This window comes from Sorex fumeus, unplaced genomic scaffold (genome assembly GCF_029834395.1).
Source record: "Sorex fumeus unplaced genomic scaffold, SorFum_2.1 ptg000030l, whole genome shotgun sequence".
NCBI lineage: Eukaryota > Metazoa > Chordata > Mammalia > Eulipotyphla > Soricidae > Sorex > Sorex fumeus.
Window position 1 is genome coordinate 30,119,777 of NW_026606087.1, and position 16,628 is coordinate 30,136,404.

At 38.2% G+C, this 16,628-nt stretch overlaps 1 protein-coding gene across 1 annotated transcript in view; it reads left to right on the plus strand.

Moving 5' to 3' along the window:
* Positions 1–16,628, plus strand: part of CCDC83 (coiled-coil domain containing 83) — a 61,945-nt gene that overhangs the window by 11,656 nt on the left and 33,661 nt on the right. The window contains exons 2-4 of the mRNA XM_056116436.1: positions 279–363; positions 9,923–10,085; positions 11,968–12,135. Of these exons, the coding sequence (XP_055972411.1) occupies positions 279–363; positions 9,923–10,085; positions 11,968–12,135 (416 nt within the window). The remainder of the gene's footprint in view (positions 1–278; positions 364–9,922; positions 10,086–11,967; positions 12,136–16,628) is intronic.

Below are 16,628 nucleotides of genomic sequence, written 5' to 3' on the forward strand. Positions count from 1 at the left end.
TGGGAAATTTTTTAAAACTTGATCTCTCTAATGTAAATATCAATTTTATAGTAAAATTAGTATAATATATTCTGAAATACAAAGTATTACAAAAGCTTCCTAATTAGTAAAAGATATTCAGAAATACAAAGTATTAAGAAAGTTTCTTATTCCTCAGTAGGTTATCATAATATACTTAATACTGGATTTCAATTCAAATGATGTTATTGAATTAAAAATTTTGTCTCACTAATATTCTGAAGGCTAAATAATTATAACACATGTTTATCTATTATCAGCTGTCAAGCAAAGGAGAACATGTTAGAACGATTCATGATTCAACTGAAGAGACTTAGGGAAAAGAATAAAAAATTTCATGATAGAGTGAGTATAAAATTTAGATCATTTCTCTAGTCATTAAACATTTATTCATTTGCTATTTAAAATTGTGAATTATGATGAGGTATATTCTAGAAAATGGTCTTCCTTCGTTCTTGGGCTTGATTAATTTAAAGAACGCTTAAGATTTTTGGTTTGTGTAAGTGAAGAGGGGTCTGATGTTCCAGTTCATTACATATCAAGAAAAGTAAACTTAAATGACACTTTTTGCAGATCATTTTATGTTCAAAATTTTAATTTTCTTAAATAATTTAACTTATTTAACCAAAGTATAAAAAATTATTTTTTCAGCTTCTGAATATTTTTTCTTATAAATTTTCAGAATATGCATATATAAATGATATTTGAAAAGTGTTTTAGTTGTTTAGGTGACTAATTTAATATTTGGTAAAATATCTTACTGGGGCTGGAGAGAGAGTCCAGTGGGTAAAGTGCATGCCTTGCATGCAGCCAACCAGATTTGAACCCAGCACTGCTAGGAGTGATCCCCGAGCACAGACCCAGGAGTAAGCCTCAAGCACCAACAGACATGGCCCCCAAACCAAAATAAAATATACATAGTTTGTAAAAATTGTGTTATCAAATGGATATATTACTATCAGTACTAAAACTTGAAAAAATGAAGTTTGAGAGCAAGAAATGATAAGTAACAGCAGCAACTGAACTTCAAGGTGTTTCATGAATGAAGAATACTGATGCCTCCTGTTAAAACACTCACTTCGTATGGACCATGGAACTCCCAGGTTTTTGTCTAATAATTAGGCAAATTGTTTAATAGAATCTGGGATCAGAGACCTGATCATACTAACTATACAACTTACTTTCCTGTTGTTTTGATTAAAACAAAAGCCTCAATTTCCTTCTTGTAAAAATGGATTCCTGGGGACAAAGAGATTAAGATGATTGCATTGCACATGGCTGACCCTAGTTTGATTCCCAATCGCCCAAGCAGCCCTGAACAGGAGTGACCCCTGAACACAGACCCAGGAGTAAGTCCTGAGCAAAAGCCCTGAGCAAAAACCTGAACAAAGCTAAGTGTGTCCTCCAAATAAAAGGACACACAACAAAAATAGGTGTTCTGTGTAATTTGTTCACTCGGCAGATATTTATTTGGCAAGATAAGCTTTCTGCCCTGACATTGTCATAATATTTAAGTGTCAGTCAGTTATAACAAAGGACATGCAGAAACTCAGATCTGTGGATGGCAATGAAAAGAAGTTTGATTGAGATACTTGAATGCAGTTCCTTATGATGAGATCCAGAGCACACTGGAGAAGCCAGCTGCCATGAAGAGAAGCCAGTGCAAATCCCCAGTGGTAGACAGACCAAGGAATCCCTAGCCCACAGTTTGGAATTAGAAATAAGTCCTGGTTTACAAAAGTGCTGGTTTACACAAGTAGGCAGCCTGTGCCTGCTCTCCCTGTCTTAAGTGGAGACAGCAGTGACACATGTGGAGAGGAAGTTCTAGCTCCCATTTATCTGTTTATTTCCATTCATCCAGCTATTGTCCCGATTTAAAAGACCGTCATCTCTTACCAATCCTTCCTCTGTTGAGTACATTTTCCACCATGCAACCAGAATTATCCTCGGACAACTATAAACTTTGCAGTTCCCAAAATACTGCAGTGTCTTCCTGTTACACAGAAAATAAAGCCCACAGTCTTCCAAAGTCTTCTAGACCCTGCGCTCTGAACTCTTCTCGCTGTCCCAGTCTTGCTTTCTGATGCCTTCCCCTTTGCCCCATCCCCTTACTCACTATTGATTCTTGAAAAACTTGGAAGACTCAGTCTCTCTGGTTATTTTACCTTCCCAGACTCTTTCCTTCCCACTGATTGCTTTTTCTTTTTGCTTTGGTGCCATACCTGATGGTACTGAGGATTTACTCCTGGCTCTGTGCTCAGAGATCTCTCCTGGAGGGACATCCTAGATGGTGCCAGGGATCTAATCAAGGTCCGCTGAGTGCAAGGCACATACTTGCCTGCTGCATTATCTCTCCAGCTCCTCTTCTTGCTTTGTCAGTTTCTCCCCCCCCCCATCTAAGGTGGAATGTTTTATAAAATCTGTTACTACTATTAATTTCAAAGCTCTTTAAGTTCATTGCAGTTGCAATGAAATCTTATCTTCAGAGATCCAGCATGAATAGGTGTTCAATAAATATTTGTTGCACTGTTTCTTACATGATTGGAAGGAAGACTCCTTGGGATCATAGATATTTATGTTGCTAAATCAAACATAAACCATTAGCAAGATATACTTATATCTGCAGTTATGTCAAAATCAGAAATACCCTTCTTTGTTTCTGACCCATAATCTCTTCCTGTATGTTAGGTTTGTTTGAACTCTAACCTACATTAAGAACAGTTTATGTTTGCATGCCTTGCCCCACCTACTTCATTAGACATTCCTCTTCATTCTTCTTTCCGTCACAACTCTTCCATCAGAACTGTTCTGGCCAGTTGTGAACATCAGTTAGGCAGGCCCAGAATATCCTTTACTTTATTCTTCATCCCTTCGCCAGCCACTTCTGTGGTTCTGAGACTTTCTTCCTTTTGCTTCCCGGACATCATTTTCTTAGGACATTACTCCTACTTCTCTGGCCATTTACCCTGGCTTTTTATTCATTGCCCTTTTCTACACCCACCCCTTAATTGGGCATTTACCAAGATCCGATCTCAATTCTTCTCTTTCACTTTTTACTCTTCTGGGTGATCCCCTTTAATACCATGGATTCACCGTGGATATCCTCGGTGACAATTCTCATATGTATATGTATATATAATTCTCAAATATATGTGTATATATGACAATATTTCATAACACAAAACACTAAAAATGAACATGTATGTAAACTGACAAAAAATCCAAATAAAGTGTCTAATTTATAACGTTGTTTCAATGTTAGTTTGATAATGTGCCGTGGTTCTACAAGATATTATTATTGAGTAAAGCTGAATGACTAAATGGGAACTTTGATTTATTTTGGCAGTTTCTATCCTTGTGAGTCTTAAAAGAGTAAAACCCATTCAATGACTCTATAAGAACAAAATCAAACTCTGGTGGAGGGTGTGTTGTTGAAACTATGTATACATGAAACTGTCATTAACAGTATTGTAAATCATGGTACAACAATAATAGTAATAGGGGAATAAAATAAAATATAAACTCCTTTATTATAGTTTACTGGTTTCCCATTATTCTGTTTTATAATGTAACAGTTATTCTAATTATTATCTAAAGATTAGATAATAATTATTTGCTTAACTTGGATAAATGTCTGTCTTTTACATAATGGTAGATATACATAACCTATACTCAGTATATCACTTAGAGTAATTTTGCAGATAAAATGAATTTTGAGTGTTATTAGACACAATTTTGTTCCACTTAAAATATATATGGGATTTGGAATGTTTAATGTAGATATTATTAAATGTCAGATTTAATGTAGCATTCAATTATACTCTATGGATTTGTGATGCTAGTTTTTAAGTTTTTATTTACTTACTTTGGTATCACTCCACTCCATAGCAGTAGGGCGTTCGCCTTACAAGCGGCCAACATGGCCGACCCGAGTTCGATTCCTCCGCCCCTCTCGGAGAGCCCGGCAAGCTACCGAGAGTATTCGATATGCCAGACACAGTAACAACAAAGTCTCCAATGGAGACGTTACTGGGCCCGCTCGAGCAAATCGACGATCAACGGGAGGGCCTTTACCTTTACCTTTACCTTTGGTAAGTCTAGTAGTCCTTAGGGCTTAGTCCTGGCACAGTGCTTGGGAATCACACCTGAAATTATATGCAGTGAGAATTATATGCGGTGGTGAAAATCAAACTCAGGATGATCACATGCAAGGCAAACACCATGCCCACTGTATTATCTCTCAGATCTCTGTGATGTTGTTTTAATTTACATATAAAGTTATATGTTGGAAGGAATACTGTGCTAAAAATTTATCTTAAAGGACTGTAATTATTTTTCAGAGATATTTGTGCTAAGCATACAAAGTAAAAGGATAATTTCCTTGAATTATGACATTTTTCTCTGAATTACATGTAGTGTTTTTTAAACTACTATCTTTAGAATATTTTGGCTTGTAGGTTATGGCAAATAATTTTTACCTATAAGTGGAATTTACAGGTCATTTCTGCCTTACTAAAATGTACATGAGTATGATCAAAACCTTCTTTAGAATTCAGAATATACTTACTAAAGGAATTTTATGCTTCTACAATAATAAATGGAAAAGTTCATATTTAGAAAAAGTACTGGCAGTGCATTAGTTTGACAAAGATTTTTCCATTGCTATCTTCCAAATTCCTATAAATATTGCACTTTAAAATGGGTAATATGTCAAGCCAACATAATTAAATTTATCTCTGTAAAACTAATATACAAATTTTTCATTCAGTAAAATACTTTTTAATTAAAAATACTTATAATTGAATAAAGTAATAAATTATATATTGATAATATTGATTTGTATTAAAAATTATTTTTAAGATAATTAACTTGCAAGTGTAAGAAACTATATAGAGACAGTGTATACTGAGAGCAGACTCACAGAGTTTCTTTTAACATCTCATCAAAAGTAGAACACAGCAATCAAATTAACACCAACAGTGTTAATACTGACAGATTAAATCAAGCTAGAGAATTTTCATTATCATAAAATTCTTCATATGTCCTTTCATAATCACTCACCCTCTTCCCAATTTTACCCCTTCTATTCCTGGAAATCATTTGTTTCTTTATCTTACAATTTTGTCAGTTCCAAAATTATATAAATGGAATATACAGTAAGCTCCTTCGGATATTGTCTTTCCTCAATTAATATAGTTCTCTCAATATTCATCCAAATTGTTGAATCGGTTTCTTTTTTAAGTTAGTTGATTCCTTTTTCAGTAGAATTTTACTTATTTTGAGGGCTGGAATGATAGGATAGTGGGTAGAAGTCTTGCTTTGCATGCAGTCAACCTGAGTTCAATCCCCAGCACTTCATATAACCCACCAAACCCACTGAGTGATCCTTTAGTGAAGAGCCAGGAGTAATCCCTGAGAACAGTCACCTGTGGCCCAAACACACACACACACACACACACACACACACACACACACACACACAAGTTTAGTTATTTTAAAACTTAATAAATATTTGCCATGTTGAAAATCATAGCCATTGCCTCACAGATGTAAGGCACTCAGTCACTCTAGCACCGAGTCTCAGTCACTCCAGTGCTCAGTACCATTCCTTTTGCTGATAGGTTCTTTTTTTATTGCTGGATAATATTCTACAGTATTGCTATAATACCGATTATTTACACTACTTTTGGAAAAACATATGACTGCTTCCCATGTTTAGCTGTGCCCCACTCTTAAAAAAGAAGTTTTGATAAACATTTGTGTACAGGGTTTTATGTGAGTATAAATACTCATTTCTGAGATAACTGAATGGGTTCTATGTGGCAAGCAAATGCTTAGTTTTGTAGAAAAACATGGCATCCTTTATGATAATGTATCTGTACTGCTTTACAATGTCAATGTCACCGAAATTATACATAATTCAGTTCCTCCATATCCTAGAAGCATTTGATGATGTCACTGTTATGGTTCTCATTTGTATTTCCTTTATGCTAATTATGTTAGATATATCTTTGTATGCTTATCTGCTATCTGTACACCCTCTTTATCTTCATGTCTTTGTCTCTTTCCTAATTATATTTTTTACTGTTAATTTTTGAGTTTTAATATACATGATAGATAAATGGATAGATAGATCTCATCTAGATACTAGACTTTGTTAGCTATGGTATTTCTTATATTTTGTCCAGCATATATAATAGGTTTCCATCTGTTAAACAAGTTATTTCATAGAATATATGTTTTTAGTTTTGAAGTCCCATTTACTTACTTGCCTTTTATGATTGAAGTTTTTATTTTCAGATTAAAAGTTCTCTGCAAAGTCCTAGATCTCAAAGATCTTTTTCCTCTGTTTAATTTTTTCTTTTTAAATTTTTTCATTATAATCCACAGTTTACCATTTTGTTGATAATATTTCAGTTTCAGTCATTAAATATCCAATGCTAATCCCACAGCCAGTGTGACCTTCCCTCCATCAGTGTCCCTTGTTTCCCACCTTCGACCCCAGCCTGTGTGCTTAGTAATCACAAACAAATTTACTTTCTTTTATATAGTTCTTACAACACAGAAGCAAATGTAATCATCAAAACTTATATCATGCGCTAGGGGAAAAGGAAGCTCAGATAGAGAAGGGAGCACCAAATAAAGGGTGTTGGGAGGATCCTCCCAGGATGGGAGAAGCATGCTTAAAGTAGACTATAGACAAAACATGATTGCCACTCAATGCCTCTCTTGCAAACCACAGGACCCAAAAGGAGAGAGAGAGAGAACAAAAGGGAATGCCCTGCCACAGAGGCAGGGTGGGATGGGGGGACGGGGTGGGTGGGAGGGATGCTGGGACCCATGGTGGTGGAGGATGGGCACTGGTGGAGGGATGGGTACTTGATCATTGTATAACTGAAACCCAAGCACAAAAATTTGTAGGTCTATAACTGTACCTATGGTGTTTCACTAAAAAAAAAATTATATCATGCTGAGTGAAATGAGTCAAAAGAAGAGGGATAGACATGAAATGATTGGGTTCATTTGTGGAATATAAAAAATCATAAAATGATATTAATATCCAAGGACAGTAGAAACCAAGAAGAGGATTTAGTCCATGGTTGGAAGCCAGCCTCAAGTACTTGGGGAAAAGGCAGTTGGGATAGAGAAGGGACCACTAAAAGATAGCTGGAAATGATAACTCTGAATAAGAACTGCGGGCTGAAAATAGGTAAACATGATACCCTTTCAGTATCTGTATACTGATAATCATAATAATGTTGGGGGGGGGCAGAAAGAGAGAGGAGGGAGGTGGGAGAGAGAGAAAGTGAGAGAGAGGGAGGGAGAGGGGGGAGGGAGGGAAGCAGAGAGAGGGAGAGGGAAATCAAAGGAAAGTTGCCTGCCATAGAGATCAGGCTGGGGGGAGGGAACTGGGGTCATTGTTGGTGGGAAATGTACACTGGTGGGGGGACGGGTGCTGGAACACTGTATGACTGAAAACCGACCATGAACAGCTTTGTAACTATGTATCTCACCGTGGGGCTGGAGTGATAGCACAGCAGGTAGGGTGTTTTTCTTGCAAGTGGCTGACCCAGGTTCGATCCCTGGCATCCCATATGGTCCCCCAAGCACCGCCAGGAGTAATTTCTGAGTGCAGAGCCAGGAGTGACGCCTGAGCATCGCTGGGTGTGACCCAAAAAGCAAAAAAATGAAAAAACAAACAAAAAACCTCTGTATCTCATCATGATTCAATTAAAAAAAAAACCTTTTTTTTTTAATTAGTGAAACACCATGAGGTACAGTTATAGACTTACAACTGTACAGTCCATCACTTGGCCATAGCAGCCTATGGGATCATTGCAAGAGTATTAAGCTTACATTCAAATTTCATCTGAGGAGTTTATTGAACTAGTGCCTATTCGATAACAAGTTTAAGAAATTAATTTTTCCAGCCTTCTGGTTTAAAGTTTTTTAAGTAATAAAAGGGCTGGATCGATAGCACAGCGGGTAGGGCGTTCGCCTTACAAGCGGCCAACATGACCCGAGTTCGATTCCTCCGCCCCTCTCGGAGAGCCCGGCAAGCTACCGAGAGTATTCGATATGCCAGACACAGTAACAACAAAGTCTCCAATGGAGACGTTACTGGGCCCGCTCGAGCAAATCGACGATCAACGGGAGGGCCTTTACCTTTACCTTAAGTAATAAAAGAACTGAGTTTTAGTAAGTTTTAGCACTGTCAATGGATTGCAAACATAAGTTATTTAAAAGAACGTAGATGTTCAAAATATGACATATAGGTCATCAAGTTTTGCCTCACTTTGATTGTGACAAAAATACAGAATAACAGGCTTCATGCCAAACTTAGTCAGAATCTTTGTTTTTGCAAGATCCTCAAGTGTTTGGTGTATACATTAGCTTGAGAAGCACTGATGTAGCAAGCAGTTTTGGGAAAGAAAATACTCTTAGTTAAGAGTATAAAATACTCTTAAGAGCATTTTAACTTAGAAGCATAAAATACATGAATATCAGAAATAAAATATGCTTTTTAAACCAGAGTAGAAAAATACTAAATATGGGAGCATCACTATCACTATCCCGATCACCCCGTTGTTCATTGATTTGCTGGAGCGGGCGCCAGCAACATCTCCATTCGTCCCTGTCACATGCTAGTGTAGCCCAATGACATATTGGGGGCTCTTTCAGCGTCAGGGGAATGAGGACCATCATTGTTACTGTTTTTGGCATATCAAATACGCCACGTGTAGCTTGCCAGGCTCTGCCGTGTGGGCAGGATACTCTCGGTAGCTTGCAGGGGTCTCCGAGAGGGATGGAGGCTTTTGGGGCAGCTTCTAATCACCTTTACAGGTCATATGCAGGCAGGATACTCTCAGTAGCCTGCCGGGTTCTCTGAGAGTGAGAACGAGAGAATAAGAGGTATATAATAATGGAAGAGTAAATCATTTTAAATAGAAATATTAAAGCATTTTGCCCACATATACTTTACTCAGTTTAAGGAATTGAAGGAGACATACCAGGAAAAATAAGGGAGCATTAAACAATTATAAGGAAAGTGTATTAACTTTATACATGCTAAAATATTTGTGCCTATACACAATAAGATAACAAGGGCAAGAATAAGCTCTTAAGCTGATGGAATAAGAGGAAGTTTAAAAAAAAATAAACAGATATCCACAAAAGGAACTCAGTTCAAGTTCAAGCAGAAGTGTTGGAAAACTCAGCAATCATCAAGTAACCATCACCCTAAGAGATGGGAATTAGGGCTCATACAGATAGTACCATGGTAAGGCACCTATCTTGCAACCAGCACACCATATGGTCTTCCGAGTACTATAAGGTCTGATCCCCAAAGAGAGGCAGAAGTAAGCCCAGAACACCACCAAGTATAACTTGAAAACCAAAAGATAAAAGGAAAAACGTGGTAATTTAGGCCACTAAAAAGCAACTAATAATGTAAATTTCACAAGGGCCATGTTTTATCTATTTCGTTCACTAATATATTCCTAGTGCCAAAAAACTTCTGGCACATTGATCATTGTATAACTGTAAATGTTCAATAAGTATTATCCAAATGAATGAGTGCTACATAAGAACAAGCGTTGACGGTAAATTAAAGAGATTGACCTTAAGATCAAACATTAATATTCATTAATACTTAGAATCTTGAAAACTTTAGTGAGGAGTATGTATTTTATTTTCTGATATATTAAATACTACATTTTAAAGTGTCACTTTATACCCAATAGTAACAGTGTTGATGAATTTAATTTTGAGTCTTCCACATTCCATATTCTCTTAGACATACTATTGTATAACTTACTAAATGTTTCTTTCTCACTTTGAAAGACTCGACATTTGACTCTGTTTTAAGGGCAATTATTTCAGCTACAGTTTATTTTCATGACAGAATAAACGCTTAAAAGATGAGCAGAGTTGGCACTTACGAAACCTAATAAAGGAACTCAGTGAAAAGCAGCCAGAGGGGTTGACAGCTGTAACAAGAGAGGAAGTTGAGGCAGCAATGAAGGGAAAATGGCAGTATGAAAGAGATCAGGAGCAAAACTTGAAAGGTAATTTAGAGAAATAGTCAAAAAGTTGTTTCAAGTCAGTTATTTAATGTGTTAATGATTTATTCCTAATAAATGCAGGATCTGAGAGCATGTTTCAAATTATCAACAACCACGAACACATGTAGACAAACAGGCAAGGGCAATAACTAAGTGAGCAAATACTTTTTGCCAAACGAAGAAGGTAAGTAATAGCAAAACAGAGCTGAAAATTGGACTCTGTGCATGGGATCAGTTCCTATTAGATGCCTCCCTGAACCCCAAAGCAAGGTTTATTTTTTTTGCAAAATTTTCTTGTTTGATGGCAGTGTTGGCTTCATTTTCAATTTAGAGTTGGGAACAATTAAAAGAAGCTTCCCCAACCCAGTTCACCTAAAGGATCTAGATTAAAAAGAGGGATTAGAAATGGGGAAAGGAGGAGAATGGAGGACTAGGTTAGAACTTTAAAGTGAGGTGGTGGGAGGATGTGTTATAATTTGTTATCACTTCACACAAGGTGGGGCCAAGCAAGTTCTCCTTAGATGACAGAATGGAGAAGCTTTAAAATAAATTGTTTCCAGTGGCTGCAGAAGGATACAAGTTGAAATCACTTCTCCCAGAGACACTATGACCAGAAAATTTAAAAATACTAATAAAAGTATCATGATCACGATCATCCTGTTGTTTGTTGATTGCCTCGAGCAGGCACCAGTAACGTCTCCTTCGTCCTAGCCCTGTGAAATGCTCTTTCAGGGTTAGGAGAATGAGATCCATCATTGTTACTGGTATTTGGCGTATTGAGTATGCCATGGGGAGTTTGCCAGACTCTGCCATGCAGGCAGGATACATTCGGTAGCCTGCCGGGCTGTCCAAAGTAAGAATGAGATAATAAGATGTCGCATGGCTGCGAATGCAGCCGCGAGCTGCCAGGAGCTGGGTTTTATAGTCTCTGGTCTTGGCCATTGATGGAATTACCTGGCGCCGGGGGGGGGGGGGGGAGTGGGGGGTGGGCAGTTGGTGGCTGTGACACCTGCCTACTGGAAGATGGGGATCTGGGTGGAGGATGCTCAGTCCTGATCCGAGCAGGCTTGGAGATCTCAGCCCCAGGACCTGCATGCCTGGGTTCCTCTGCCGGTTCCTTCATGCATGAGGTTTGTCCAGACGTGTGGAGAGTGGTCTCAGCATGGCTGTGGCTGGTTCTGGATGTCTTTGGCTGCTGGCTCTCTGCTCGGGGTGGGGAGGGAAACTCAACCCGCCCCCTCCAAGGGGCCCTGGTGAGGACAGCCAGGCGTGGGGGCAGAAGACTCTGCCAATCAAAAGTATATGATATATTATACAAAATAAAACTGATATCATGCTGTCACAAAATAATAAGAATTTTGGAGTTCCCATGATTATATGTCGTCTATTAAAGTTCTCAATCATAGGATAAAAGTAAACACATCTACTTTATAATTGGAAGCTTTTTTTACTTAAATTTTCAATCATGATAGCTAACTAAATAATTTGAATAGATTTCCCAAATTATAGACATAAAGTAGTATTTGTAGTTAACATTATTTTAATGTCATAAACTTAAATTACAGCATATAATCAAGGTCACTGTCACTGTCCTCCCGTTGTTCATCGATTTTCTCAAGCGGGCCCAGTAACGTCTCCATTGTGAGACTTTGTTGTTACAGTGTTTGGCATATTGAATACATCACGGGTAGCTTGCCATGCTTTGCTGTTCAGGCAAATTACTCTCGGTAGCTTGCCAGGCTCTCCAAGAGGGGCAGAGGAATCAAATTTGGGTTGGTCATGTTGGCTGCGTGCAAGGCAAACACCCTACCCGCTGTGCTGTCGCTCCAGCCCTACTGCATATAATGATAGTAGAAATGACTTGATATTTATTTTCTTTCAACAGCTATGCGCTTGCAAATAATTAATGCTGAAAAGGTATTTCTTGAGAAACTCAGTGAGAAGGAATATTGGGAAGAGTACAAGAATGTAGGGTGTGAACAACATGCTAAAACCATTGTCTCCTTACAAGAAGACATCAACACAGTTCAAGAGAATGCAGAAAAAATGGCAGGTCAGTTACAACAAAGCTAGTTCAAATTCAGAAAAAAAGAAAAAAATATTTAGAGGGAATAATTTAGGTCAAAAAATAATAACGGGTACTCCCTGAATCTTTTGATAAAGATTAGTGATGGAGTACTGAAATGCTCACAGGATCACCCATAAAATTGAGAATGGAAATTAAAGAGGTGGGTGCAGGGAATGGCTGGGAATGGGGAATGGAGGGGAGATAGAGGTGGAGCAAGAAAGAGACTTCATTGAGTGAATCGTGTTCCTGTGCTTCAAAACCTGGGTCTGGGACAATTCCATTGAGGTATAAAGGTCGTGGGAAGGGTTCAATTAGGGAATTCATATGAGGGGATAGGGTGACTTAGCTAGACGGGAAGACAGGAATCACAACCCAAATTATAGAGCAGTATTGAGAAAATCTAAGTGTAATCAGAACAAAAGTGAGATTGCAGGTGGGGGCTCTCTGGGTAGTGGTAGAGCACCTGCCTTGTAGGCATGAAGCCATGAGTTTGATCCCCAGAACTTCCGAAATGACAGACACAACCCTTATGACATTACCTTTTCTTCCAATGCTGCAATGAAATAAGTGATCTCTGACATGCCACAACCACATGTGTGTAAGTAAGCACTACAACCAGGAGTAAAACCCATATTCATTGCAAAAATAAGGAAAAGGATAAATAATAAACTTTTAAAAAAGAAACTAAGAAGTAAAATGGAGAACACGTGTAGCAAGCACGAAGACTATGAGGAAAATTGTCTGTTGCTGACGAGGGGCTAGTGGTTTAAAAGAACACCATGGTGGGGATAAGATACGGGGGTGAGAAGGGTGTCTGGAATACCTGTGGTCCCCCAAGCCCCACCAGGAGTGATCCTTGAGCACAAAGAACAGGAATAAGCCCTGAGAATTGCTGGCTGTGACCCAAAAGCAAACAAACAAAAATACTAGAAACAGTATGTGTTGGCAGGGATGCCATGAGAGTCTCATCCACTGCTGGTGGGAATGTTGCCTGGTTCAATACCTAAGGAAAATAGTATGGAGGATTCTCAGTAAACTTATAATTGAACTGATATATGACCCATCAATTCCACTTTTTGGTGTCTACTCCCAAAACACAAAAACATTTATTTAAAAGAACATGTGCACATCATTCTTCATTGCAGACTTAGTACATTAGCTAAACTATGGAATCAACCGAGATGTCCAGAAATAAAGAAGTAGTTTATGATGGGTATGTTTACACAATGAAATGCTATGCAAATGAAATCATGCAATTTGCTGTAACTTGGATGGAAGTGGAAGACACTGAATCATGTGCAGTAAGTCAGCAGGAAGAGGACAAACACAGGATAATCTCACTTACCTGTGATACTTAGAATAACTAGACAAGAGAATTCTTGCACTGAAGTGGAGATTCCTAGATCTCACTTAATCCCAGAGTATTGAGAGGAGAAGGACAGAGAAGGAAAGAAAACTAAAGGAGGAAGTGAAAAGAGGTGGGATATAAAATAATAGGGCAGAGTGGTATGGAGGAGCTGTTTTGCTATGTATCAAGGCCACAAAGTCAAAGACTCTGAATACATGAAATCCAACCAACAACAACCGACTTTAAATCGTTCCTGTTGGAGCTGAGGCAATAGCACAGCGGGTAGGGCATTTCCCTTGCACGTGGTTGACCCGGGTTTGATCCCCAGAATCCCATATGGTTCCCCAAGCATCTCCAGGAGTAATTCCTGAGTGCAGAGCCAGGAGTAACCCCTGTGCATTACCGAGTGTGACCCAAAAAGAAAAAAAAAGTGCCTGTCAAGGTGGCAGGCTGAGGGGTGGGAGGGAACCTGCGGCCACTAGTGAAAGTAAATTAACATTGGTGATTGGATTGGGCCAGAACACTGAATGTCTAAAACTCAACTCTGAAACCAAATCTGTAAATCAAGGTGCTTTAACAAAAAAATTAAATATCAAAAGTTGTACTCATTAATTCAGTTTTCACCCCATTCTCTAAAAAAAAAACTCGATTGTCACTGCATCTCTTTCTTTAATGAAGAGTGTTGATTTATGTGGTTTCTAGGCTTTTTTTAGGATTTAAAGTTTTGTGATTCTTTTTATAGGAAAGACAGCTGACATTGCTCAGGGGCCCATGACCACTGCAGTGGTGCTTAGGGTCCAGTGATCCCCAAAACTCACATATGCCACAGACGAGGTCTAGCACCTGCGTCCTATCTCAAGTCCAAGTTTTGATTCTTTGCTCTCTCGTTTATGACATTTACGACATTAAAAATTAAAATGTATAGAGAATCCTGCACTTTTTCCATATCTATCATTCTTTCTAGCTTCAAGCCAACCCAACCCAAATCGCCTTCAGGAGCATCACCAGGTAGAACCCTGGAGACCCTGAGCACTGCCCAGGGAGGAAAGAAATAGAGGCTGCATTGACTCTATATAATGCTTCGGGGAGTATTGCCATTTTAATCATGTTAATCCCCCTGATCCATGAGCATTTTCTAATCTCGTCTTAATTCTTGAAGTAGTGTTTTGTAGTTTTCTTTCTATAGGTTCTTCACCTCTTTAGTTAAACTAATCTTGAGGTACTTCATTTTCTGAGACATTATAGTGAACAGGATTGTTTTCTAAGTATATCTTTCTTCTCTTTCATTATTTGTATCTAGAAAAGCCATGGACTTTTGGGTATTGATTTTGTAACCTGCCACTTTACTATATAAGTCTATAGTTTCTAGGAGATTTTAGTAGATTCCTTGATAGTTTCTGATTTCTAAGTATAATATCATGTCATCTGAAAAAACAGTATCATGTCATAATGCCAATATCTGGATACCCTTGGTATCTTTTTCTTGCCTAACTGCTGTGGCAAGTACTTCAGGTACTATGTTGAATAGGAGTGGCAAGAGTGGGCAACCTTATCTTGTGCTTGATCTTAGAGGGAATATCTTTAGTGTTTCCCTATTGAGAATAAGACCTATTGTTGGGTTGTGATAGAAGCTTCTGCACCTCAAACTAAAGTGCCCTAGATACAAACACAGTCCACAGATTGGGTAAAAATATTTATCCAATACCCATCTGATTAAGGGTATATAAAATATGTAAGGCACTGGTAGAATGTTACAATAAAAAAAATCATCCAACCCCATCAAAAACTGGAGAGAAGAAATGAACAAAAACTTCCTCAAAGAAGAAATACAAGTGGCCAAAAGTCATATGAAAAAAATTTTCTGCATCACAAATCATCAGGGAGACGCAAATCAAAACAACAATAAGATATCTCATACCAGAGACACTGGCACATGTCCAAAAGAACAAGGGCAACAGTGATGGAGTGGATGCAGGAAAAGGGACTTTCCTTCAGTGTTGGTGGGAAGACCAACTGGTCCAGCCTTTTTGGAGAACAATTTGGGCATTACTCAAAATAAACTAGAAATTGAGGTTTCATACGACTCAGCTTCTGGGAATATATCCCGGGGACCCAAAACACATAGAAAAAAATGCTATCTGCATTTCTGTATTTGTTGCAGTACTGTTCAAAATAGCCAGAATCTGGAAGCAACATGAGTGCTTGAGAACAGATGACTGGTTAGAGAAACTATGGTACATCTATACAATGGAATACTATGCATCTGTTAGGAAAAATAAAGTCATAAAATTCACTTATTAATGGATGGACATTTAAAGTATAATGCTGAGTGAAATGAGTCACAGAGAGAGAGGGACAGACAGAATGATTGCACTTATTTGTGGGATGTAGGAAAATAGCAAAATCTCAAACAAATAACCCCCTCAAAAAAGCTGGAGTGGTCTTACTAGTATTGGACAACATAGATTTCAGGTTGAAAAAGAAGAGAAGGGACAGAAGGCCATTTTTTTTTATTAATCAAGGGATATATACAACAGGAAGAACATATATGCACCCGATGAGGGACCAGCCAATACCTACAACAACTGCTAACAGACCTTAAGAAGGACATTGCAAGCAACACAATAGTAGTTGGAGAATTCAACACCGCCTTATCATTCCCGGATAGATCAAGAAGATTAAAACTCTGCAGGGACCAATAAGAGAGAGAGAGAGAACAAAAGGGAATGCCCTGCCACAGAGGCAGGATTGGATCGGGGGTATGGGGGGTGGGAGGGAAACTGGGATCCGTGGTAGTGGGAAATGGGCACTGGTGGAGGGATGGGTATTTGATCATTGTATAATTGAAACCCAAGCACAAAAATTTGTAAGTCTATAACTGTACTTCATGGTGTCTCACTAATATAAATAAATAAATAAATAAATAAATTTGGCAAGGAAATAATGGTTCTGAAGGAAGAAAATAGATCTATACAGGACTTTATACCCCCCAAAAGATAATACACATTATTTTCCAGTGCACATGGAACATTTTACAGAATAGACCATGAGTTGAGTCAAAAAGCATACCTCAATAGAATTAGGAATATAGACAATGTATATTCTTCTCAGATCACGACACACTGAAGAC